The sequence below is a fragment of the Geotrypetes seraphini genome, chromosome 6, assembly GCF_902459505.1.
Source record: "Geotrypetes seraphini chromosome 6, aGeoSer1.1, whole genome shotgun sequence".
Lineage (NCBI taxonomy): Eukaryota > Metazoa > Chordata > Amphibia > Gymnophiona > Dermophiidae > Geotrypetes > Geotrypetes seraphini.
This window is the reverse complement of record NC_047089.1, coordinates 146,510,421-146,538,315: the sequence shown is the minus strand read 5'-3', so window position 1 is coordinate 146,538,315 and position 27,895 is coordinate 146,510,421. Positions and strand designations below refer to the sequence as shown.

Below are 27,895 nucleotides of genomic sequence, written 5' to 3'. Positions count from 1 at the left end.
TCTAGGTGCCCAGGAGGTATCAAAGGTGACCAGATAACCACTGCAGGGACAAAGCACAGATCCTCACATACTCGTCCAGTGATCCCCCCCCCAACATACACACAAAAATTGGAACAAAAACGTACATACCTACCTCAAGAACATCAGCACCTGGCATAGGAGAGCCTAGTAGAACTGCACAAAGGTGGCTTAAGTAGTCTGGGGGGTGGGCTACTGAACCATAGAGAGGAGGACCCAGGCCCATAAGCCACTCTAATCACTACATTCATGATAGAAAATGTGAGTCTACCAAACCCTACTGTACTGTCATATAGGTAGGTGCTACCTGCAGCCATAAGGGTTATTGGGGTTGTAGACAGGCGAGTATAGTAGGTTTTAGGGGTGTCCCATAATCTTTATAATTTTTGACAGAGTGAAAAATTGATCCACTTGTACCCATCCTACTCCACTCAGGATTTTGTGGACTTCAATCATATCTCCTCTCAGCCATCTCTTTTCCAAGCTGAAAAGCCCTAACTTTTTTAGTCTTTCCTCATACGAGTTCCATCCCCTTTATCATCTTGGTTGTTCTTCTTTGAACCTTTTCTAGCGCCACTATATCTTTCTTGAGATAAGGAGACCAGAATTGAATGCAATACACTTCTCCCTCCGCATTCGCGGTTTCTGCACTCGCAGTTTCGCTTATTCGCAATTTTTTGCATGCAGACTTCGCCCCCAAAAATCAATCAACTCTGAAACCAAACTACGTTTGAAACCGAGATGCAGGTGATCAGCCTTCACGTAAAAGAATCATCTTATATAATACATTTTGCCTTGCTACTCCTGATTCAAATAAAAATGAAAACAAACAAGGAGTGCTTCTGCCTTGGGCCACTACAGTTAGTTCCCTCATCCACTGAATATTCACATGCAAAATCTGAGTTACATCACAAAGAGCAATTAAAGTAAAAACAGTGCCTGAGAGAAACACCTGTGTGATGGCGAATCTACGAAGCTCTGAGGAGATCAGCCCCACACTATCCACAGGGCTACATACCAACCCAGAAGACAGTGCAGGAAACGCCAAGTGCAGAGTGCTTTGAAAACTGACGCGTCCTTCATGCAGGCCTCCGCCCCATCTCATTGCGACACGGAGAAGAAACAGAGCCTGCACAAAACCCAGCCAGCCCAACCAGCGAGATTGAGAGAGCTGCTCATGTACACGGCATCTGGCATACTCCCAGGTACCTTCAGCTGCACAGTCTCTAGTTATTCACGGTTTCAATAGCAAAAATGCTGGCTGTTACAAAAAAAAAAAAAACAACGCGAACAACATATAAACATATATTCGCGGCTATATTCGCCCGCATCCACCGTGAATACGGAGGGAGAAGTGTACTCCAGATCGATATGGTTATTTCCACTAGATTGTCTCAGTTTTATTATTAATTTCACTGTGATGGCAAGTTTTGGTATGCTCAAGGTTTTACTCATTTATTTTTAAGTGCATGAGAGTATTTTATTCTTTACTTTGTATTTATTTGTTTACATGTTCATAAGGTCTATGTGCTCCTGATAAAGGCTTGTTTCACCGAAACAAGGCCATGTTAAAACAAGGCCGTGTTGGGAGAACTAGAATCAATAAAAAAGGCAAATATTGAACACAGAGAGAGTGAACCCTTTCCTTACGTCCTTCTTTGTCTCTTTAGCCTCTTTGTAAGTGCAGCATCATTCCACAGCTCTGGAGGGGAGGGTGTCACACAATTTTAAGCAACAAAAATAAATAGGAAGCCCTAATCTAGTCAATGTAACACAGTAAGCAGATGAAAGCAACATACCTTTCCCTAACCCTAAAATCATGTGCTCTGAATCTAGCCACTAGGTGTCACCATTGCATTCTATGACTACTCGACAGAAAGGTAGAACACTTCCACCATATTCTCTCCGTAGAAGTAGGGAAAACACAAAAAAGGCAAACGAGATGTCAGATCAGTCCACAAGGAACACTATTTGACAAGACTCATGGAAGTAGGCAATCTGAGTCAAGAACTGGACAGTGCTTCCACTGAATCAAATCTTTTCATTTAAGAAGAAAAGTTTCCTTACTGTGTTTTATTTATTTTTTAATATTACTATTTTACTGATCCCAATGAGGATAAAAAGTAATAGTTACTTCAAGCTTCAGTGGTAAATATATACTTGCTATATTATAAGTGGAAAGAACTGGTTAGGCTGGAGTCTGCAACATAACACACAAAATTCAACTGCAATCTGGTTTTGAAATGAATTTAAACAACTATGAATGCATATTCACATTTATGCTCATCAGCATGAGTCACATCTATGTGACACATATTACTTAGCAAAGCATCTGCTCTTCAGAATGCAAGAAAAATATTAGCATACAAAGGTTGGTATAAAAGTTTATAAACTCTTCCACGAAGACATTAATCTATACATGCATGCTGACCAGATAGGACAAATGACTCACTGGTAAGTGGCATGAATCCAGTTTTTGCTCCTTGAGCCAGCCAGGGTCAAGGATGACGGAGCAGTATCTGTGACCCCCTTCACAAATAGGATTTTTCACCCATTGCACAATGGTGACACCAAGGTGGGCTGACTCATGATGAATGCATATTAGACTGGTGATCCATGAAGAGGACCAGCAGTTTTACATAAGGACCAAATGGGAAAGAGAAGATGACAAACAGGAGGAAAATTTTGTTTTGTTCCTAAATAATGCTTCTGATGCCACAGCTCCAGCACATTATAGTCTATAAAATTTAACAGTATCTTCTTTTGTTTGCTTTTAACCAAAATAAGGGCATTCAGGAAGGCCAAACTAGCATAGAAACTGAAAAGCTTTAAGAAATTTATTACAAATAGGAGTGTAAAAAGTGCATCACATACCAAGCTTTACTTCAGCATTTTCCGTTAATAATACGTTCTGCCCTTTGATATCTCTGTGAATCACATGGTGGGCGTGCAAATGTGCCAATCCCTGAATAAAGACAACATCAGAGTTTAAACCCTTTGTTTTTACAGATATGTATGCACTAATTATTGCATATGTACTCAATTCGTAAATTCTCAATGAGATAGATGGGTTAACAAGTCAAAAGCTGAATTTCCAAAGGCTCCCTTTGACTGTGCTAAAACACTGGAATAAAAATCCACAGGGATGCACCGTCTGTAAAGTCTGATAATCAATCAAGCTGCTGCACTTCTATGTATAGCAGAAGTGTCCAAGATTTTGCAACAATAGGCCATATAATTAAAAATCAATGTATGTGTGTGAGCTGAATTAATATTTAGCCTGTTACTGTATGATTTATACTCATCAAAATATTTTAATCTCTATTAAAATTGTGAGGGTTGCAAATTTTGTCAGGTGTGGGAGCACTTCTGGCAGGACCTCACACCGTGTGCTCGCAGTAGACTTTTGAATCTTTAAGATTTTATTCCCACTCTCAGCTGTTGGACTGGCCATGGATTCTTGGGGAGGGGAGGGGAACTGATTATATTGTTGAAAATGTTTGTATTTGCTTCTTACTGCTGGAATAATAAAAATCATTTAAACATAAAATTGTGACTTCAGAGCCACCAAATAATTCTGCAACATTTCAAAATCATGTGTTCTAGGTAATTATGGAAAAAATAATAGCAGCCACATGTTGGATGTCCCTGATTGCATAAAAAAGAGCAAAGACAAAATGAACACCCCATTATTCTCCACAAATACCTTCTTGACAGCAGTTTAGTCATTTTACAATGTCATGATTCTTGAAGTAAATTATTATTCACAAATACAAATACACGAGTAGAAAGAATATTTTCAATAGCAACCTTAATGTTGTATTTCCTAACCAATATGGCATTGCCTGATACTCAGTTCGAGAACAGAAACTAGGCTCCACTCTTAGCATATTTTACAGCAACAAGATACATATGTCTCTCCTTACTAGCTACAGCTTGAGCTCTCTGTGAAGACTGGTGCACCACAATATTTTTGTTAAGGTAGGTATACTTTGGAGTTGCAAAATTTGAGGAAAACTGCATTATAGCAATCTAGGGAAGAACAAATCCTTTATTCTTAATACCCTCAAGCATACCATACCACTAGGATGCTTCATTCAGACTGGAGTAAATTCAAGCATGGTACTAGAACTAGATAAATCCAGTTTTAGTTATATAACTTTTATATACCATGTTTCTGAAAAGAGTCATTCAAGATAGTATATGCAATAATTAAACAAAGAGGCAAGAAACAAAACAGAATACATTCATGAATCTCAAAAACACAGGGACCAAACCATAAAACAATATACATCCTAGATAGTGGCACTATCCTTCAATTTTTACTCAAAGGGAACAAACAATTTTAGCCCTTTCCTTAGGGCCCAAATCACTAGTCACTTTCCACAGATGTTCCAAGCCACAGGCCCTGCAGCACCAAAGCCCCTGCCCTATACCTAATCATTTACACTATTTCTACTATAGGGATTTACAAATAATTACCCTGACATTACCACAAAATTTCTTGGTGGTACACGCTACCTAAACTAATCTTCAATATTTTTTTTTTTTTTAATTTTATTTTACTGACAGCCCTAAAAATTGAAACTAGCAATTTAAAAGGGCAGTGTTTCTTGATTGGGAGCTTACATAAGGTCTTCTGCAAAAGATATGTGCTTTCCAGCCTCCTCACTCCCATCATCACCTGGAATGCCATATTCTGTACTATCAGATGCATCCCCGTAAATAGTACATTGTAAAAAGCCAAATTGCTTAGAACTCTGCACTATCGCTCTCAATGCATTATCCTCAAAATAGTCAGATCTGTCAATTTAATGAGAGAAACTTGCAGAAAGGATCAGGATATAGTAACATAGTAGATGACGGCAGATAAAGACCCGAATGGTCCATCCAGTCTGCACAACCTGGTTCAATTTAAATTTTTTTATTTTTTCTTCTTAGCTATTTCTGGGCAAGAATCCAAAGCTTTACCCTGTACTGTGCTTGGGTTCCAACTGCCAAAATCTCTGTTAAGACTTACTCCAGCCCATCTACACTCTCCCAGCCATTGAAGCCCTCCCCAGTCCATCCTCCACCAAACGGCCATATACAGACACACACCGTGCAAGTCTGCCCAGTACTGGCCTTAGTTCAATATTTAATCTTATTTTCTGATTCTAGATCCTTTGTGTTCATCCCACGCTTCTTTGAACTCAGTCACAGTTTTACTCTCCACCACCTCTCTCGGGAGCGTATTCCAGGCATCCACTACCCTCTCTGTAAAGTAGAATTTCCTAACATTGCCTTTGAATCTACCATCCCTCAACCTCAAATTATGTCCTCTGGTTTTATCATTTTTCTTTCTCTGAAAAAGATTTTGTTCTACGTTAATACCCTTCAAGTATTTGAACGTCTGAATCATATCTCCTCTGTCTCTCCTTCCCTCTAGGGTATACATATTCAGGGTTTCCAGTCTCTCCTCATACGTCTTCTGGCGCAAGCCTCCTATCATTTTCGTCGCCCTCCTCTGGATCGCCTCAAGTCTTCTTACGTCCTTCGCCAGATACAGTCTCCAAAATTGAACACAATACTCCAAGTGGGGCCTTACCAATGACCTGTACAGGGGCATCAACACCTTCTTCCTTCTACTGACTACGCTTCTCTTTATACAGCTCAGCATCCTTCTGGCAGCAGCCACTGCCATGTCACACTGTTTTTTCACCTTTAGATCTTCGGACACTATCACCTCAAGGTCCCTCTCCCCGTCCGTGCATATCAGCTTCTCTCCTCCCAGCATGTACGGTTCCTTCTTAATATTAATCCCCAAATGCATTACTCTGCATTTCTTCACATTGAATTTTAGTTGCCAGATATCAGACCACTATTGTCTCCAGAGATTTGTTGAATAAATCTTTAAATAGGACCCGCCAGAACCTCTCTGAGCTCCCTCAGTATCCTGGGATGGATCCCATCCGGTCCCATCACTTTGTCCACCTTCAGTTTTTCAAGTTGTGAACAGCGCAGAATCTACTGTATTTTTGTGTTACTGTGCCAGTCAATCCTTCTCCAGGATTTTCTTCTGTAAACACAGAACAGAAGTATTTGTTTTGCATGTTTGCTTTTTCCTCATCACTCTCCACATATCGGTTCCCAGCATCTTTTAGTTTAGCAATTCCATTTTTCATTTTCCTCTTTTCACTAATATACCTGAAAACATTTTTGTCTCCCTTTTTTACATTTTCAGCCATTTGTTCTTCCGCCTTGTCCCATCTGTCTCACAAATTTTGTGAAAGATAGACTTTCAGGAGGGGACTATCTGTAACAAGGTGGAAGAGATGAGTTTGATGATATCCCATAAAATTCTTCTGCACAATATTCTTCTGCAAAAAGAACTAAGACGCCTCCAAATTGTGCAAAATACCCCAATAAAAATTATATTTAATGCTAAAAAAATACAATCATGTTTCCCCCTCTTGTGCAAAGCACAGTAGTTGCCTGTTTAACACAGAATTAGTTTTAGAATTTTATTACTTACATTCAAGACATGTCAAAGTAACTAACCTAAATTTATCAATAGCTTACTAATTCCTTATTGTCCATCTAAAGCACTTCGCTCTGTGACACAAAATCTTCTTGCAGTCCCATCCCTAAAATATATAAACAAAATAAGATCAAATAATTTTGCAGTGACCGTGCAATCCCTTTGGAATTCTATTCCTAATTATCTTCGTGAAGAATTCTTTCTGCTTCATTTTAAAACAAAGCCGAAAACATTTCTGTTCCAAGACGCATTCAATACTTAATTGCCCGTATAAGGGCAAAACATATGCTGACAGCAGAAGGCATCATCCTTCCCTGTCATTTTTTCCTTAATTGTTCTCTTTTCTCAAAATATTGTAGTTCCTACCCTTTTTTCCATCTGTTCCCATCCGTCTTTGTCTGAGTACGTCACGTAGATTCTAATGGTCAAATGCAAACCTTATTTTTGTTGAAAATTGTATTTTTATTGTACACCGCTCAGAAGTCTGATTGAGCGGTATAAAAAATTTTAAATAAACTTGAAACTTAAGGTCAGACTCATATTCCTCAATGTCATGCTTCAGAGATGGGAAGCATAGAGTGGGATGTCGAGGTGAAGTACTCAGTGAGCGTCGATGGTACCAATGAGGAGATGTACTTCTGAACTGATGTCGAGAAGAACATCGGTGCTGACTACTGCTGCCCGATTCGCGATTTGAATCGATTCACCGATTCACTTCGGGTGAATCGATTCGAATTGATTTGTTTTTATAAAAAAATGAACTCACCGATTCAACGGCCCCCTTGCTAGAGACCCGTTCGGGCTTTCCCTCTGCTGCCGGAGTCCTTCCATCTAATGTAACTTCCGGTTTTGTTAAACCGAAAGTTACATCAGAAGCAAGGACTTCAGCAAAGGGAGCACCGAGCAGACCTCTGCATGCAGATCGGCGGCAGCAAGGTGATTTTTAATTGGTTGGCTGGCTCCCTCCTTCCCAGCTGGAAGTATTTCTCCTCTCCTCCCTGGCCACATCTATCTTTCTACCAGTTCCCTGATCTGTACCAGTTCCTGGATCTGGTCTTATAAAGATGACGCTGGTACTAATGTTGCATGTGGTACAGAAGGTGTGGTCTGAGTTTGTGTTGAGGCATTGGTGACCTTTATGCCAAGGCGTGCCTTAGAGGACACACCAACTGCAGCAATGGCGATCTTGCCTCAGTGCATCAATCCTTTGAAAGTGTCAATGGAGTGGAGGCTTGAGACTAGAGAGCTGCACAGGAGTGGTGGGAATCCCACGGGTTCCCCCTTTGGGTCGCGGGGATCCCGTGGGGTTGGAGAGAGCTTCGTTGGTGTGCACGCCCCCTTTTTCTGCCCTCCAGCTGGCTCCTCTATTCAGCATGCAACGCTCCCAACACGCTACACGTAGCTGACCCAGAAGTCTTCCCCTGACGTCAAAGTTGATGTTGAAGGGAAGGCTTCGCGTCAGCAGCGTGTAGGGCCCGCTGCCCTGCGAAGAAGCATGTGGTGACTGGGGATTGGCAAGCGTAACCTCTAGCCCCATCCCCTTGCTTACTTCTCTCCCTTCTCTGCATCGCTGGACTTGGGAGTCCAGAATGGATCAGGTTGAGCCATTTGGGAGATGCATGTGTGCCGTGCAAGGTAGCAGTTGGAGGGAGGCAGCACTACCAGACCGAAGACTTTTGCAGAGGCTGACAAATGTACCGTAAGTAAAATCCTCTGGCTTTCAAATTCAAACAATGGCCCCACACCGAGAGGGAGAATTTCTCATGCTGCTTGGATCTCGGAGACTTTTGCTCTCTCAGCCCCTGCAGCATGAGATTCTCTCTCAGCTTGGGGCTGAATCTCGTGCTCTAAAATAGGGGAAAAAAAAGAAATCAAGTAGAAGTAAACAAATAAATAAAAATGTAAGGAAGCAGGTAAATAAATGGGTGGGGCAGGGTGGTTTTGGGAGGGGGCAGGGTCATGGATAGATGGGGCAAGGGGTTCCAGTGTATTTGTATGCCTAGGGCATACTGAAGAGTTAATCCTGCCCTGTACACGAGGAATGGAAAATAATTTTTGGTGATAGGAAGAGAAGGAGGGAGGTACAGATGCAACAAGCCCTTTCCTTTTGTTTTTTTTCCTTATTTGTCTTTCATTCCTATCCAAATTGTATTTCTAACCCTATTTCCTTTTGTCTCCTGTCTGTCTGTCTCATTTATCCCTTTTTAATAAGCAAATTATTAGTTGATGTTTCTTTGTAATTGCTTTCTTTTTGTAAGTATTAATGGTATTGTTAATGGCATTTTTATTATGTTCATGCTCTTTTCTAATATATATTGTAAACTCGCTTAGAAATTAGATAAGCGATTAAATAAAATTTTAATAAAACCTTGAACCTTGATGATAGGGAAGAGAAAGATGAGAGGAAGAAACTCTATGTAATAAAGTATCTCTTCTTCATTTTCTTAACAAATACATGTCTCCTAAACATATCTCTATTCTTCCATCTTTCTCCTTCTTTGGCCTCTGAGGGATTTTTTTCTTCTTTCTCTCCCTACCACCCTTGTTTCTTATGCTTCTCCTTCAGTTCCCTTTTCTTTGTCCCTCTTCCTATTTTTCTCCTTGTGGTTATATTACGTAGATATATGTAATACTCAGATTGGTGTACAATTGATATTGAGAACAGCACAAAAACAAAATCCAACCAAAACTGCAGTACTGCCAGCCAAAGCAAAAACAAAAAACAAACTGCAGGCAACTATGTGCGAGATGCAGGCAATGTTTATTATACCAAATATTTCATTTATGCAGTTAAAAATACCACTTTATAACAAACCAAAGGACCTGGCACGGTCCGTGTTTCGGAAAACACTCCTTCCTCAGAGATCCATAGTTGCTAAGGTATAAAATAAGCTGCATAAAAGGTATAAAACAACCACCTATCTGTAATTCTTCTTCTCTTGGAATGTGTGACACAAAAATAGTCAAGCAAAAGCAAAAACGCTGCGAGGAACTTGCTGATGATAAAGGGGTGGTTGTTCTATACCTTTTATGTAGCTTATTTTATACCTTAGCAACCATGGACCTCTAAGGAAGGAGTGTTTTCCGAAACACTGACCGTGTCAGAACATAAGAACATAAGAAGTTGCCTCCGCTGAGGCAGACCAGAGGTCCATCTCGCCCAGCGGTCCGCTCCCGCGGTGGCCCATCAGGCCCATTGCCTGAGCAATGGTCCCAGACTATCCCTATAACCTACCGCTACTCTTATCTGTACCCCTCAATTCCTTTATCCTCTAGGAACCTATCCAAACCTTCTTTGAAGCCTTGTAACGTGCTCCGGCCTATCACAGCCTCCGGAAGCGCGTTCCATGTATCCACCACCCTCTGGGTGAAAAAGAACTTTCTGGCATTTGTTCTAAATCTGTCCCCTTTTAATTTCTCAGAGTGTCCCCTTGTACTTGTGGTTCCCCATAATCTGAAAAATCTGTCCCTGTCAACCTTTTCTATACCATTCAGGATTTTGAAGGTTTCTATCATGTCTCCTCTAAGTCTCCGCTTTTCCAGGGAGAACAGCCCCAGCTTTTTCAGTCTGTCAGTATATGAGAGGTTTTCCATACCCCTTATCAGTTTAGTTGCTCTTCTCTGGACTCCCTCAAGTATCGCCATGTCCTTCTTAAGGTACGGCGACCAGTACTGGACACAGTACTCCAGATGCGGTCGCACCATTGCACGATACAGTGGCAGGATGACCTCCTTTGTCCTGGTCGTGATACCCTTCTTAATGATACCCAACATTTTGTTTGCTTTTCTTGAGGCTGTGGCGCACTGTGCCGACGCCTTCAAAGATGTGTCTACCATCACTCCCAGGTCTCTTTCAAGATTACTTACCCCTAGCAGTGATCCCCCCATTTTGTAGCTGAACATCGGGTTCTTTTCCCTACATGCATGACTTTGCATTTCCCTACCTTAAAGTTCATTTGCCATTTCTTGGCCCATTCTTCTAGCGTCGTTAGGTCCCTTTGCAGATCTTCGCAGTCTTCCATGGTTTCAACCCTGCGGTAGAGTTTGGTGTCATCCGCAAATTTAATAACTTCGCAATTTGTTCCCGCCTCCAGGTCATTAATAAATATATTGAACAGGAGCGGTCCCAGTACCGACCCCTGCGGAACTCCATCGATATTCCGTTTCTAATGGCTATATGCCATGTCTTTTCCTCGCCATTCTTTGACATCTTTCTATTACTGAAAAAAACTTTACAGCTCTTTATAAGCATGAGAGGTTAGCAAAAATACTATACTGGAGTAAAACACACACATCCATATAGTATATTTTTACCCTACCTATAAGCCTTGCCGAGCTTTAGTTTCTACAAGGAAAAAAGTGGGTTTATTCAGCAAACTGACTCTTTACATGATAAGAGTGGGTGGCTCTGAAAAGAGCCTTTGGGTTTCTGGTTGACGTCCTCTCAACGGGACAGCTTTATTTGCCTTTGGCCGCTTTGTGGCTCTCGGTTTTCTTGGGCAGTAGCACAGCCTGGATGTTAGGCAGGACGCCGCCCTGCGCGATGGTGACTTTCCCCAGCAGCTTATTCAGTTCTTCATCGTTGCGGATGGCCAGGTCCTTTGGTTTGTTATAAGGTGGTATTTTTAACTGCATAAATGAAATATTTGATATAATAAACATTGCCTGCATCTCGCACATAGTTGCCTGCAGTTTGTTTTTTGTTTGTACATTTGATATTGTTCACTTTGGCTTGTTATTTCTTTATCCGAATTGTTGTACATTTTGTACTTTAATTCAGTAGCATAATTAAATGAAATAACTACTTCTGAAGTTTATGGGGACAGGTGGGGATGGATTTGATTCCAGCGGGAACGGGCGGGGATGAGTTTGACTCCTAGCGGGGACAAGTTTGATTCTACCGGGGACGGGTTTGATTTCTGTCCCCGCACAACTCTCTACTTGAAACAACACTGATGAATTCCTGGAGAGGTAAGGTTGTTTGTGCTTCTTAACCTTTTTATATGATTCCCCTGATAGAGGTTGTACCGATGAGAAAAAGGGCGAGGAAGGTATTAATGTTGTCGGTACCGGTATTGATAAAGTTGATCTCTGGGCGTCAGTGTCAGATTCCATAGACATCTTTGATGTGCCCAAGGTTGACCCAAAAAGCTTTTAAAATTGTAGCTGTCTGGCCTTAAGAGACCTCTTCTGCAGAATAGAGCAGTATAGGAAAGAATCAGAAAAGTGTTCAGGACCTCAGCACTGGACACACCAGTTATATGGGTGTACCGCTTGAAGCTGCTTGGAACCTTGGATATCAAGGGGAACACCACCGATACAAAGTCACAGGACTCAATGGGCCAGGGTGGTTGAGTAAATTGTAAACTGAAAACTACTCAATGCACTCAGTCTGAAAACAGGCTGCAATGAGCCTGAAGACCCAAAACAAACAAACAAAAAAATTGGTCAAAAATGAGAAAGTTTGAACAACAAAGAAAACAGGAAGATGAAAAATATTGAGGAAACAAAAGCAAAAAAACAAACAGGAGACACTGAAAAATGCAAAGTTTGACATGTCTGGAGAGACTCCAAAAACACAGCTTCTCAGCTCTGTGGAAACTGAGAACTGATGTTCCCATGAGCTGAAGTTGGGAGGGAAGGCATGGAGCATGCGTGGTACAAGCGGTCTCGAGACTTCAATCCTTTAAAGTGATTACACCAGGCTCCACGGATGACATAACCCATATGTGAAAATATGCTGCCTGCTTGTCCTAGAATAATATCCTTTTATCCACTCAGTCTTTAAATTGCTAACAAGGGAGACCTAAACCAAGAATGAAGGTGAGTTTATCTGAAACCATAAAAGAATTTGTATAATAGAGAAGTCATATTTTCTCATGTTCTTTCAGTTGAAATGCCCGAGTTATAGGTATGAAGTACAAACATTCAGATTCTACTACACTAAACAGCAGGAAGATCTTCAAAACATTCCTTTTGCTATAATGGCTTAGTTTGCTTTGGTGGAGACCACAGAATCCTTTCAAGGCAGCAAACTATGGACCAAAGGACATTTTCTTTCATTCCAGGGCATCCAACGAAGACATCCAACCACATACTTTGATGTCTCAAAAATATATATTAACCCTTTGATATTAGTGGACTGCTTATAAGAGAAAAAGCAAAGCACTGCAGATATGAAATAAATGAAACCTCTAAAGAACAAGAATATAATTTTTTTTTAAGATTTCTTTGCCAATATCTTAAGCTTCAAATTTAGAATTTTTTTCTATTGTATTTTGTTATTCCCTTAGTTATTTTTAATATTTTTCTACAGTTACACAATTTTGAACCAATATCTCTTGGAAACAAATACTTGTTTCAAAAGTTATATGTAAACTGCTGGTACCGGTAAAGGTACCTGTATAACCATTAGCAATTTATATAGTAAATCAGAGAATGACTGTATGTTAAATATTATGATACGCCTTTGCTACACATTGTTAAGGTATGCAGAACTTTCAGAATGGCTGGCTAATCCTATGGTCCAAATTGTCTGTTCTAGTACTATATTGGTGGACTTCTGGGTAAGGTGGGGCGGGGCTTTCTGCTTCATAGGGTTTATTTACATAAATGTGGCAAAATACATTAACATATGTTCTTGCTTAATAGATTCCCATTAATCTTAATGAAGTCTACTGAGACAGTAATATGTGCCGGCAGGCCCAAATACAAATGTATTCAAGCAGCCACGTTAGGTTAAGTTATTTGTTGCAGATTACCTTACATAGAGGATAGAAACCATCTTCTGGAATAATCAGATGTGGAAGAAAGCAGTACTGCATCAGAATGAAAGCATACTTGGGACCCACACAGATGACAGCAGTAGAATAATACTGGAGTGAACAGTCACTCCCGTGAAAAGAAATGAACCTCACAAAAAACTTCAGTCAAGGTGCATCTCTGAAAGACCTAGTTCATGAATATGTACAACCTGGTTCCTTACCCTGAGAATTTCTCTGGAGATGTAGGCAATCCAGTCTTCTTTCAAAGTATTCCCTTTTGTGTTCTTCACAAGGTCAGTTATGGAACCTGCACCACAAAATTCCATAACAAGCTGCAAATCAAAAACCATGAACAGAAACCAAATGTTAACAGTAAAACATGACTCATTCACACCTTAGACACTGCTCATGATGAATACAAATCATTAGACACTACAATAAGAAAAGAAATATGGAAATGAATGTTTTGAACAAGGTTAAGTACAATTTTAGGCACAACAGCCATACACAACAGCCAGGTGAGAACAGGAGAAGGACTACATTTGAATTACCTCAGTGACTAATCTGGATATTTAATTTATTTTATCGAGATTATGAGCATGAAATACCAGTGAGCTAGGACTTTTTTGGTAGTTACCCCCATTTTTTTTTTTTTTTTTAAATAAGCTTCCATTAGTTGCATTCTGAAACTAAGATCTGCACAAGGAGGTCAATTTTTTGTATTTCTTTGGTATTTGCTCATATTGCTATTAGTAACTAAACATCACTCCGATGAACAATTGTTGCAAAAAAAGCATTACAAACTAAAACCATAAAAAAAGACCAACACAAAAAAGGGATCTGTACAAAATAAGTTCTATAAACCAAGAATAACTGGGTAAAATGGGAAAGGAAAAAAATGGTGACGGGATAATCGTGCACCAGACACCAGCGTGCCGACAATTGAGCGCTGACAATTCGGCGCATGAAAGAAGCGCGCCGTGAGAAAACTTAGTTTTAAAGAGCTCCGATGGAGGGGTATGGGGGGAACCCCCCACTTTACTGCACAGTGTTCGCTCTGCTGTTGGGGAGGGGTGTGGGGGGTGCAACCCCCCACATTATAGAGAAAACAGAACTTTTCCCCCCCAAAAAAAAATCGCAAAAAGTTCAGTTTTCTCTATAATGGAGGGTTCCAACCCCCTAACCCCCCCCCCCAACAGCAGCGCGAACACTATACAGTAAAGTGGGGGGGTTCCCCACTCACACCCCGCTTTGGATCTCTTTAAAACTAAGTTTTCCGGTGGCGCGCTCCTTTCTTGCACTGAATTGTCAGCGCACGATTGTTGGCGCATGACTGACTATGAACCAAAAAAAATTACCACTGCTGAGAGGTGAGAAAATTCTTAGGATTAATCATTAGTGTAGCCTAGGAAAGTACCATGTGAACTACCTAGGGCCTAGATTCACTAAACTTAACAATCCTGTAACGACGTTCGTGTTCCCTAACCCCGATTCACTAAACTGCTGTCTGATGACTCTCCTGTCTGATCCACCCATGAAAATTAGTAAAACCCAATGCAAAATAGCCAAGCGATTGATTCACTAACAATTGCTTGGCTATTTTGAATCATGTTTTACTATTCTAAAACCCGACTGCTGCAGACCTAGGAAGTATTTCTTCACCGAAAGAGTGGTTGATCATTGGAATAATCTTCCACTTCAGGTAATTGAAGCAAGCAACGTGCTCAATTTTAAGAAAAAATGGGATAAGCATGTGGGTTCACTTCGAGGAAGTGCTTAGGGGGGGAGGGTTCTTAGAGTGGGCAGACTTGTTGGGCTAATGGCCCTTTTCTGCCATCATATTCTATGTTTCTATGACCTGCTGGTAACTGTGTCACCGACAGGTCTGCTTGGGGGGGGGGGGGGGTCATTTATTTTTTGGCACATATATTTTGCATGTATTACAAAAGCAAAATATCTGCCCATTATAAAAAATAGAAAAAAACCCACCCCACTGCTGCCAACGGCCTCCCGAGACAAACAAGGTTCCTGACAAACACAGCTGCCGCAGCCGCCTCTCCGAAGAAAAAGACAGGAGAGATGCCCACTCCCTCCACCCCCGAAAACCCGGTAGGAGGGATGCCCATTCCCTCCTGCCATCGGCCCGGCTCCCCGAAAAAAAACAAAAAAACAAAAACGACAGGAGGGATGCCCACTCCCTCCTACTGGCAAATACCTCCCCCCACCCCTGAAGAAACCACCACCACCTCCCATACCTTATACGTTGGGAGCAGGAAGGGTTCCTCCTACTCCTCCTGCACACTGCGGGCCTTAAGCCCTGCCCCGATGCATGATGTGATGCATGGGGAGGGGCTTAAGACCATGATTGGCTCAGGTGCCTCGGGCTCCTCCCTTGGGAGGAGCCTGAGGTGCTTGAGCCAATCAGTGACTTCCTTAGGGAGGAGCCTAAGGAAGTCATGATCTCCAGGTTTCTTCAGGGGTGGGGGGGAGGTATTTGCCAGCAGGAGGGAGTAGGCATCCCTCCTGTCATTTTGTTTTTTGAGGGATTTTTCAGGGAGTCGGGCCAATGGCATGCGTGAGTAGGCATCCCGCCTGCCTTTTCCTTCGGGAGGGGGGGGGGGGGGGCTCGACTAGTCCGCCTACTTCGTGGGGCTTTAAACTAGGTAAGTTGGGGGAGGGTACCCACTCACATACCAGCACAGTAAGTAACTATCCTGGAGAGGTAAGTCGAAACTCCATTTCTGAGTCCGAGGTAAGTACACACATTGAAAACAATTCTACAGGAGTCACACTAACTCAGGCGGGACATTCTCCACAGGAACTTAGCAAACATAAGGTATGGAGGGCTATGTATGTTAATGCACACAGCTTAGGCAATAAAATTCTGGAATTGGAGACGGAAATAAGGAACGCCGACCTAGACGTGGTGGCGATATCCGAGACTTGGCTCATGGACTCTCGTGGGTGGGATATGGCTATAACAGGTTACAACTTACTTCGTCGAGGCAGAGAGGGCAAGTTAGGGGGAGGGGTAGCACTATACACTAAAGAAGACATCAAAGCTATCAGAATCACAGATTTCAAGTACACCGGGGAATCCCTCTGGGTGAACCTGGCCAGGGGAAACGACAAATGCCTGTATCTTGGTGTGGTATACAGACCTCCAAGACAACAAGAAGACAAAGATATAGAATTAATCGAAGACATTGAGAACATCACTATGCGTGGGGACACAGTACTGTTAGGGGACTTCAACATGCCCGATGTAGATTGGAACACACTTTCCGCTACAACCAGCAGCAGCAAAAGGCTATTGAACTCCATAAAAGGAGCACGACTCAAACAAATGGTATTGGAGCCCACTAGGGATCAGGCGATACTGGACCTGGTACTCACCAACGGAGAAGGCATCTCAGAGGTTTCGGTAGGGGATACGCTAGCCTTCAGCAACCACAACATGATATGGTTCAACCTCAGGAAAGGTTTCACTAGATCAAACACAGCAACAAAGGTCCTCAACTTTCAGGGCACTAACTTCAAACGCATGGGAGATTTCGTCCATCGGGAGCTGCAAAACCAAGCTGAAATCGATGATGTAGAGGCTATGTGGTCAACCCTGAAATCTACCCTACACGAAGCTACAAACCGCTATATAAAAACAGTAAGCAAAAGATGGAGAAACAATAAACCCCAGTGGTTCACTGCGGAGATCTCGGATCTCGTTAAAGAAAAGAAAAAAGCATTTATTTCCTGCAAACAATCAGGAAAAAGGGAGGCAAAAGAATACTATCTGGCCAGGTCTAAAGCTGTAAAAACAGCAGTCAGAGAGGCCAAACTTCGAATAGAAGAGAATCTAGCAAAAAACATTAAGAAAGGGGATAAATCCTTCTTCAGGTACATTAGTGACAGAAAAAGAAACACAGATGGGATAGTACACCTTAGGAAACCAGACGGGAATTATGTAGAATCAGATTCCGATAAAGCCGAACTACTAAATAAATACTTCTGCTCAGTCTTTACCTGCAAGGAGCCAGGGTCCGGTCCACAGTTGCAGTCAAGGCAAAGCTCGGAAGACCTATTTCAGAATTTTAAGTTTACACCCAGCAGCGTCTACTGTGAGCTATCAAAACTCAAAGTGAACAAAGCCATGCGACCGGACAATCTACACCCCAGGGTGCTTAGAGAGTTGTGTGATGTCCTGGCAGAACCGTTATTGAAGAGCATGGATCTTTCCCTGAGTACAGGAAGAGTCCCGCTGGATTGGAAGACAGCTAACGTCATTCCACTCCACAAAAAGGGTTGCAGGACAGAGGCTGCAAATTACAGGCCGGTGAGTCTCACATCAATAGTGAGTAAACTCATGGAAACACTAATTAAGCAGAAATTGGATACGATCCTGAACGAGGAGAATTTACGGGATCCCCATCAACATGGATTCACAAAGGGAAGGTCCTGCCAATCCAATCTAATCAGCTTCTTTGATTGGGTAACAAGAAAGCTGGATATGGGGGAGTCCATGGACGTCGTGTACTTGGACTTCAGTAAAGCTTTTGATAGCGTCCCACACCGCAGGTTGTTGAGCAAGATGAATTCGATGGGATTAGGAGAAACATTAACTGCATGGGTCAATGACTGGCTAAGTGGTAGACTTCAGAGGGTGGTGGTTAACGGTACCCTCTCCAAAACGTCAAGGGTGACCAGTGGAGTGTCGCAAGGCTCGGTCTTGGACCCAATCCTCTAACATATTCATAGGCGACCTGACTCAGGCGCTTCAAGGTAAAATAACATTATTCGCCGATGACGCCAAACTATGCAACATAGTAGGTAAAAGCACTTTGCCCGACAGTATGACCCGGGATTTACTCTTACTGGAACATTGGTCCTCGACTTGGCAGCTAAACTTCAATGCTAAAAAATGTAAGGTCATGCACCTTGGCAGTAGAAATCCATGCAGAACTTACACCCTAAATGGTGAGACCTTGGCTAGGACTACAGCGGAACGAGATTTAGGAGTGATCATTAGTGAAGATATGAAAACTGCCAATCAAGTGGAGAAGGCTTCTTCCAAGGCTAGACAAATGATGGGTTGTATCCGCAGAAGTTTCATCAGCCGGAAGCCTGAAGTGATAATGCCATTGTATAGATCCACGGTGAGACCTCATCTGGAATATTGTGTACAATTCTGGATGCCACATTAGCAAAAAGATGTGCTGAGAGTTGAGTCGGTTCAATGAATGGCCACCAGGATGGTCTCGGGACTCAAGGATCTCCCATATGAGAAAAGGCTGAGTAAATTGCAGCTATACTCACTCGAGGAACGTAGAGAGAAAGGAGACATGATTGAGACATTTAAATATATCACGGGCCGTATCGAGGTAGAAGATGATATCTTCTTTCTTAAAGGTCCCACGCCACAAGAGGGCATCCGCTGAAAATCAGGGGCGGGAAATTTCATGGTGACATCAGGAAGTATTTCTTCACCGAAAGGGTGGTTGATCATTGGAATGAACTTCCACTGCAGGGGATCGAGGCCAGCAGCGTACCAGATTTTAAGAGAAGATGGGATAGGCATGTGAAATCTCTTGGGGGGTGAAGTCATTAGAGTGACTTGATGGGCCGAGGCCCTTTTCTGCCGTCATTTTCTATGTTTCTAATATTTTGTGTGTGTAATACACGCAAAATATCTGTGCCATTAAAAAAAAATGGAAAAACTGGCAGAAGCCCTGACAGCAGGTTGCTTCTCCTGTCACTACTGTCAGGGCTCTGCCCCGACTCAATCGCTCACTGGGGAGTTTGAATGCAAATGATTTGCACCTCCGTGCAAAAAAGATAGTGATTCAATCGCTGTTTCAAAATCTGCCAACAGCGATTGAATCACTATCTTTAGTGAATCTGTGCCTAAATCACCTACAATGCTTTAATTCTGTTGTTTTATTATTATCTTTAACATATAATGCCACACCTCCCCTTCTTCCTGCTCTGTTTGTTCTTGCCTTTGTGTGCTGCAAGCTACATGTTTATTGCCCATGCCCTTATAGGTAATTTTACAAAACGTTCCCCCATTCATTGTGACCCTTTTACAAAATATTCAGGAAATTCTGAATGACCATACTTGGGATGTTGCTTTTCCTTCTAGACAACCAATGCAAATATCAGGATTTAAAAGATGTGAACCAAGCTTCTCTTACTGCATTTTGTCATAGATAAGTACACATTGCCCAAGTGGCCAATACATCCTAGGAGGATTAATTTCCAACTCTCTTGGTTGACTATATGGAGCTGATAATTCCTCTTGGTGGCCTATGCAGGTACAGGTGGTCCACTATGACTGTGATCCTGTTTACCTGTAAACAGGAAAAGATTATAAAATCTCAGAAATTTTTCCACTTACCCAAAGTTGGTCATCGTGACCTGGAGGACTTTTCTTTATAAAAGCACCATAGTAAGTGGCAATGTTTCTATGATGAGAATATTTCTTCAGCATGTTTATTTCCAGTTTAATTTCTTCTTCTTCATCCTTGAAAAGAAAAAAAAATCCTCAATCTACATGCAGTTCAAAATTGCCTTTAATTTTTGATTCGCCCCATATGTTGTATGATTTACAAAAAATAAAAAATAAAAAAAAATCAAATCACCCACAAACATATTCCAGCCTAACATGGCAATTCTTTTTTTAAAGAAAAAGCACACTAGAAATACTAGTTCAATATTTTCAAAACTTGTAGACTGCAACTTTTCTATATATATAAAAAATTTGTATGGCATATTTATAAACCGGTAGATTAGTTGCAGTCTACATCAAAATTTCCACTGTATTCACTTTTTCTTCTATCAAAGAACCAAAACCTTAATGTGAGTCCCTACTGTTCTACTTTCCCACCAGACACATTACAATGAGCAGCTGCTTACCTCAGAAAATGTTTTTCATACATGCTATAATACTCAAGATTTCCCTGCTCCCGAGCTGCTAGTCTAACCAGAACACAGCCCCTGGGAAAGCACCTGGCAAACCATTCAGATTTATATATGATGACTCAAAATTGTATTTCACATATGCTACAGAAGCCAACAAACTGTAAAATGCAAAAATATTAACACCCCCCCAATAAAAAAGGGGTGGGGTGGGAGGAACCATTCCACCAGAAACAAGAATTGGAAGCCCTTCCTCAAAAAAAAAAAAAAAGCTCTCCCACCCCCCCATAAGTACAGCACACAAGAAATCCTTTACAAATAAGGACTAAGGTATTCAGGGAAAGGTTGCATTTTCCAAAAGATATATACTATTTAACAGTGATAAAAGATACAAGTCTATATAAGCAGTCCCCAAGTTACAGATGTCTGACTTAAGTACAACTTGTACTTAACGCAGTTGCGGCTTCATTTGTTTTTACTGAGCAGTATTTCCAGTGGCATAGACTCCTACACTTCTCCTGTAGCAGATTCAGGAATGATGCATGGTCACATTAAGAACAGTGTGTGGTTGTACATGCGGTACCTTAGAGGGAACACTGCGAGTAGGGACTATTGGTCCTTTTGTCAGCTGGGAGCAGAGATAAGCACCAAGAATCTTAAAATCTACAAGTTCTGAGTTATATACAAATCCAACTTAAGAACAGCTTTAAAAACGTAACTTGCTCTTAACCCAGGGACTGCCTGTATTTTATGGCGTGACTGTTGCCATCTTAAATATGACTATCACTCCAGCCACTCATTACATACAACATACACACTTACAGATATGCTGGTGAAAAAGATCTGCATACATTGTTATAAATACAATTGATAAATAATTTCTAAAGTCTTTGAAGTACAATAAATAAAAAGGGTAATATATTTCCTGTCTGGTGTTGCTTTGCTAAATATGCTAGATCAGGGCTCGACAAATCCCAGGCACCAGGTCACCAAAGCATACCACAAATTTCCCTCCTTTTGGCTGAACTTCTCTTACCTCGATATGGTACAGTAATCAGACTCTCCATACACTTGAGCCTCAGGGTGCAGGAAGTTTGGGAAGTCTCGCAGGACTTGAAACCACAAGGCTTCTCAAACTTCCTGCACCACTGGGCTGAAGCCTTTGGGAGAGCTCGATGCTGTGCTGATGTAAGAGAAACTGTTATGAAGGGAGATTATTGACTTCTGCATTGATTAGCAGAGGCACTTTAAGGAACTGATTTACAAGTTTCTTTGATTACAAACACAAAATGGGGGGGGGGGAGGGAGAGGAATAAAACACCCCCTCACATTTCCTCCTGTATAATGCAATTTAGACAACAGATGTGTCCATTTAAATTTCCTCAATATTTTCTACATTGCTTTCCTTGTATAAATTTTCTTCCCAAAGCATGCTGTCAGTTATGTGATAGCACCCTCTAGATAGGTGAAGCGAAAAGGTGATTTGCCTCTTTGTTTCATGTATTGCCCCAGATTCTCTCTAATAACTCACCCCCCCCCCCACCACCCACTGCCTTCACCCCAGTCTGTCTCATTCCCCCCCCCCCCCCCCGGCTCTGCAGCCTTTACCTGTTTCTCTTTGGCTCTCCTCTCCAGTTCCAACAGCTACTAGCTCTTGCTTCTTCAGCGTCAGTGTCCATTTCAATTTCCCACATTGCTTTCCTTGTATAAATTTTCTGTATATTCATTCCATATTTTTAATGCTTTTTGGATCATTCAGTATCATTCCATTGGTGTCCTTAAGCATTCCCAATCGAAGTTGGAATGTCTGCCTCAATCTTAACATCCTGATAAGCCAATCTGATTTTGCCATATACATGCGCCAATTCAATTATCCTTAAAATATCGTTCCTCATCTTGCCGAACTTGACAGTGAAACACTTGTTTCATTGGTGATACTTTTCCCTATCACTGGAAAGTTTTGCTTGTCTTCTTTGTTCTGCTACTTTCCAAGTTTCTTAAGATATGCAAGACAATTTTTCTTGGCCTTCTTCCTCTTCTGGAGTGCTTTTCTAGCTTCATCACTAATTACGATTTTAATGTCATGCCATAACTCTTTGGGCTATTTCCTGTATCAAGAACGGCAAATCTGTTTAATTTTATCCAATAATTTTGTGGCATATTTTCAATATCAAATTTTGGAAGACTTTTAATGATCATCTTCTTATGGAGCTTTACCTTGATCTTACATTACATGTCAAATGCTTATGGTCACTTCCACAATCAACTCCTGGTTTAGTCCTTGTCATCAAAACTGCAGATTTCTATCTCTGTCCAATGCAGATATGATCACACAGACTTGTACAGTCACCCACACGCAGGTGAGATATGAAAGGAGCAGTATTGCAAAACTGTCCCTTACCATAAAATGAAAAGTCATCTGAAACTTTCACAGACATATGCAGAAAAAAATATGCACAAAAAAACACAATACTATGAAGAAAAAAAATCTTCCCAGAAAGTGTAAAACTTTGTGAAGGTTACTACTGCTCAGAGACAAAAGGTCTACCTTTGTACTTCTTAAAAAATCATTTCCTCATGTTCTAAGGAGGCCTGGTTCCAATCTGTTAAAGCCCTTAAACAATTTTCAAAACAGACATATCTCATGAATTCCTTACAAATACATTTTGCTTTCGCACTCTGGCTTATACATTTTGTGTAGAATTTAGTGTTTTTTTTAAAGTTTGATTTTAATATATTATATACCACTTAGCACCAGAGTATAAAAGCAGTTTACACTACTACCAGAAATAGGTCTACTAGTAAATCTGATATTATAAGTGCTGACAATCATTTACCACATATTCAAGTGATTTCCTCTCTGATGAATAATTCATCTGGAAATACTCAGTCTGGCCTGCATTTGGATCTGTATGAGAACATTAAGAGCTACGCTGACTCACGCCAATGGTCCATCAAGACCAGCATCATGTCTCCAATAGCAGCTGATTCCAGGTCACTTGGATGTACATAGAAGATTGCTACATAGAAGAGCTATTTTTCTTTTAACTTTATCAAAACTGGGAAAATGGTAGTGAAATATATATTTTTTCTTTAGAAAAGATGAAAGCAATCATGGGGTTCCTAACTACATGAACAAATTCTTAGGGAACAGAGATCGTGGATGCTGCGGATGGACAGACTGGATAGTCCATTTGGCCTTTATCTGCCGTCATGTTTCTATGAGTGTTTCTATGTAATTCTAGGCACCGTTTGGAAGTACCCATTTCAAAAACCTACAGATACAGAAAAACAAGCAGCATTGCTGAGTAGCTTCCATGTATAAGTGCCAGCAACTAGAGAATGACACGGTGGGGGAAAAAAAAAAAAAAGAGGTCACCGCGAGTACAGGGACAAGGCCATTCATGCTCCATGGAGTGGTGAATGGTCTTGTCTCCGCAGTTAAAGGTGAACGAGCGTGCAGTCCGGCAGCCCCCTCTCTCCCACCGGCCGACCATGCATGCGACCCTCCCTCACCCCTTTCCTTCTCTTTGTGGCAATTTCTATAAGGCTATGCCTTGTATTGCAGCTGAAGCCTTGAAGTCATGTCACGTGTGGCTGTTGGAAAAGAATCCTCTGACGCAACTTTTTGTTTCCGGTTGCATCGGAGGAGACTTTTCCAGCAGCCAACGCGACGTGACTTCAAGGCTCCGGCTGTAATATAAGGCATAGCCTTATAGAAATCACCACGAAGAGAAGGTAAGGGGAAGAGAGGGAGCGAGATGCATGGCTGGCTGGTGGGAGGGAGCTGCTGGACCGCTATGGGTGGGGGATGGAGAGGAGAAGACGCTGAAGGAAGACGGGGAAGAGAGAGTGGGGAGAAGACGCTGAAGGAAGACGGGGAAGAGAGAGTGGGGAGAAGACGCTGAAGGAAGACGGGGAAGAGAGAGTGGGGAGAAGATGCTGAAGGAAGACGGGGAAGAGAGAGTGGGGAGAAGACGCTGAAGGAAGACGGGGAAGAGAGAGTGGGAAGAAGACGCTGAAGGAAGACGGGGATGAGAGAGTGGGGAGAAGACGCTGAAGGAAGACGGGGATGAGAGAGTGGGGAGAAGACGCTGAAGGAAGACGGGGATGAGAGAGTGGGGAGAAGACGCTGAAGGGAAACGGGGATGACAGTGGGGAGAAGACGCTGAAGGGAAACGGAGATGACAGAGTGGGGAGAAGACGCTGAAGGGAAACGGGGATGACAGAGTGGGGAGAAGACACTGAAGGGAAACGGGGATGACAGAGTGGGGAGAAAACGCTAAAGGGAAACGGGGATGACAGAGTGGGGAGAAGACGCTGAAGGGAAACGGGGATGACAGAGTGGGGAGAAGACGCTGAAGGGAAACAGGAAAGAGAGAGTGGGGAGAAGACGCTGAAGGGAAACGGGGAAGAGAGAGTGGGGAGAAGACGCTGAAGGGAAATGGGGATGACAGAGTGGGGAGAAGACGTTGAAGGGAAACAGGGAAGAGAGAGCGGGGAGAAGACGCTGAAGGGAAACAGGGAAGAGAGAGTGGGGAGAAGACGCTGAAGGGAAATGGGGAAGAGAAAGTGGGGAAAAGACGCTGAAGGGAAACAGGGATGACAGAGTGGGGAGAAGACGCTGAAGGAAAAGGGGAAGAGAGAGTGGGGAGAAGACGCTGGAAGGGAAGAAGACAGATGCCAGACTATGCGGGAGCGGAAGGAAGAAAATGGGTGCCAGACCAATTGGGGGGGGTGAAGGGAGAGGCATAGTAACAGAGCAAATGGAAGGCGCAGAGAGAAGACAGACAGTGGATGGAAGGAATTGAATGAGATGAGGGAAGCAGAAACCAGACAAACAGAAGTAGAAAAAAAATTTTCTATTTATTTATTTTGTTTTAGGATAAAGTAATATATTAATTGTGTTTATAAAAATTTATAAACAAAGCCCTGCCAGCTGAACATCTTTTTCTCTAGTTCATCAGCCAGAACTTTGATTTATATGGAAGGAATAAGCTAAATGTTGCAGTACTGAGGCTTGTATGGATGCTGTGAGGATGGAGTAGGGACAGTGGTCGCGGGGACGGGGTGGTGTCAGTGGCGGTGGTCACAGGGATGGGGCAGTGACAAATTTTTTCCTCGTGTCATTCTCTATCAGCAACTACGGTATGAGGTCAGTTTTGAAATGGCTGGCTCTGTGTTAAATGTCTAATGAGTAGATGGTCAGAACCCTCACTAATCCTACTGATGCGACACCAACATTTGAAAAGCTAATGGCAGTTCCACTGCCACTAGGAGCTGCCTTGCCATGATCAGCTGAATCGGAGTGAGTTTGGGTCAGAGTGGGAGAGTTGGGGCCAGCTTGGGAGAGTTGCTCCGCCCTCCACGACCATCCTTCCTGTGTGGCACCATTTAAGGCGACAGGCCTAGCGGTGTATCACTGCTTGGCAAGACATCTAAGGAGCAAGCCAAAGGCACACTTCTTTGCACAGCTCCCAATCAAACAGGAAATCCCCTTCATAAAAGGCCCTCAACAGGGCAAGGAAGAGGAAATCTACCACTCTGTTCTCAATACTCCACCAGCTCCCAGCCAAATTGCTGAAGTGAGCCCTCCCCACACATTGCACCAGTCTCTCTTCAGCCCTGTCACAGGGCCCAAGGTATGGTCTCCCGGCTCTTGGCTACCAACAAGCTAGGATCTTCTCTACACAACTGGCAGGGTAAGGAGGAAGACTGCCATCCACGTGTCCCTCCTTGCCCACTGACAGATAATCAAGCTGGGAGGCAGTCCTGCCCATCATTCCTGGCCAATCTTCAGCCTTTAAAGAGCAAGGATCTTCTCTTCACAACCAGCAGGGTAAGGAGGAAGACTGCCACCCATGTGGCCATCATTACTCCACTGGCCATGACGCCAAGGACACCGAGAGACAATCATGCAGGGAGGAAGTCTTGCCCAACCTTTCCGGGCCCTCAGCCTTTAAAAGGGCTCACAGCCAGGTGGGCCTTTCCTGCCAGCGGGACACACCAAAGGGCCCTTTGTGCAGACCAATTCAGTCACACAGCAGCCAATATAAACTGAAGTCCACCTGTGATCCATTTGTGACAACAAATGATCCACAAGCCAGACTCTTCTCTGACTACTACCCTTGATACCACTCCTCTGTTCATCACACCTCAGCTACAAAAACTCAGTGCAGACTGACTACCAAATGTAAGTAAAATGTACTGCCTTTACTTGATACTGTTAAGATCCTGTGCCTAGATAAGTCCCCAAATTCTACAAACACCATCCCTATACACTGGTCCAATTACAGAAGACCCAAACAGTATAACAATGCCTCTCCTGTAAGACCATTTCTTTTTTTAGTTCAACAAACTTTTATTGAGAAGAACCATGATACAGAATATGATATGCATGAAACAAAAAACAAACAAAAAGGAAAACAGCAAAATATTGTACCAGTATACATATGCATACAAATGTGGATAACAAGATAGAAGCAAATAGAAGAGAATCAACAGAGAGGATATACTACAGTACAATATACATTGCAATAAAAAGTATATGTGTATATAAGAATATAAAAGAAGTAACCATCCGATAGGCTATCAGTTACAAACACAAAAGGAATATAAACTGACTAGCCAGGTGTAAGGAATATCTGCTATACAGAACAATAGGACATAAATGGTTCCCATAATTCAGTATGCCGTGATTTACACCCTTTATGTTCGGCAATATGATATTCATATGAGTAAATGAGAGTAATGTGCTTCCACCACAGTGATACCGAGGCCTGTATGGTCGATTTCCAATGTAATAATACTATCTTGATAGCTACCGCTAATAGTATGTCTAATAAAGAGGCATGGGTCTGGGAAAGAAAAAAAGAAGAAACAATGGAGTGAAAATAATATCATAAGAAAGAGGGATAGTAAAAGAAAATATATCCGAAAAAATGGTCCAGTTTCATCCAATAGCTATGCACCAAGTCACAATCAAATAACATATGCTGGAATATCCCTAAGGACTTCTTACAGTTCCAACACTGAGCAGAATTGGATTGTTTGGCTCGGCTGCTCTTAATGGGGGTCCAAAGGGCCTTATGTGCTAAGTAATATAAGGATTGAAGTATTGCAGCTTCAAAAGCAGGGCTGCCTCAACCATTGGACCAGGTGAGGCTCTGGCCCAGGGCACCAGAGATGCAGGGTATTGAAATACCTAGTCCCTGAGCTCACCGCCAGTGTTTCACCTGGTCCAAAGCATTCTCCCCTTCTCTCAGAAGACCAAATTCATCTCTGAATTACCCCAGTCTGAACAACAGAAGCTCTTTTTTTAATTAAATGCACCCATTCAATGGAGTACAAAAGGAAGGACTGAGCCATTCACCTTCAGAAAGTGTTAAGTACACCTATCACGGACATGGCCAGGATGGATACCAGAGCTAATCATCAGTGGAACAAGATCAATAGAAGCCCTCCACACGAAAGTCATCTCTGGACTGCAAGATCAATAGAAGCCCTCCACACGAAAGTCATCTCTGAACTAACAATAGAAGCTCATTCGATCAGATGACATCATCTGCCTATCCTCCATTATAAACCACTCAAACATAGATTCACATCTCATCCACCAAGGACAGTAACAACACTCTGTATTGGGACACCATGTTAAGCCACTGTAATTCAATCATCATCC

General features: G+C 42.2%; 1 protein-coding gene across 5 annotated transcripts in view; it reads right to left on the bottom strand.

The window, feature by feature from the left end:
- MAP4K4 (mitogen-activated protein kinase kinase kinase kinase 4) overlaps nucleotides 1–27,895 on the bottom strand; it is a 447,614-nt gene that overhangs the window by 234,972 nt on the left and 184,747 nt on the right. For all 5 annotated transcript variants that reach the window (XM_033948219.1, XM_033948217.1, XM_033948220.1 and 2 more), the window contains exons 4-6: nucleotides 19,694–19,819; nucleotides 13,524–13,634; nucleotides 2,893–2,983 (exon numbers count right to left, since the gene is read on the bottom strand). In XM_033948219.1, the coding sequence (XP_033804110.1) occupies nucleotides 2,893–2,983; nucleotides 13,524–13,634; nucleotides 19,694–19,819 (328 nt within the window). The remainder of the gene's footprint in view (nucleotides 1–2,892; nucleotides 2,984–13,523; nucleotides 13,635–19,693; nucleotides 19,820–27,895) is intronic.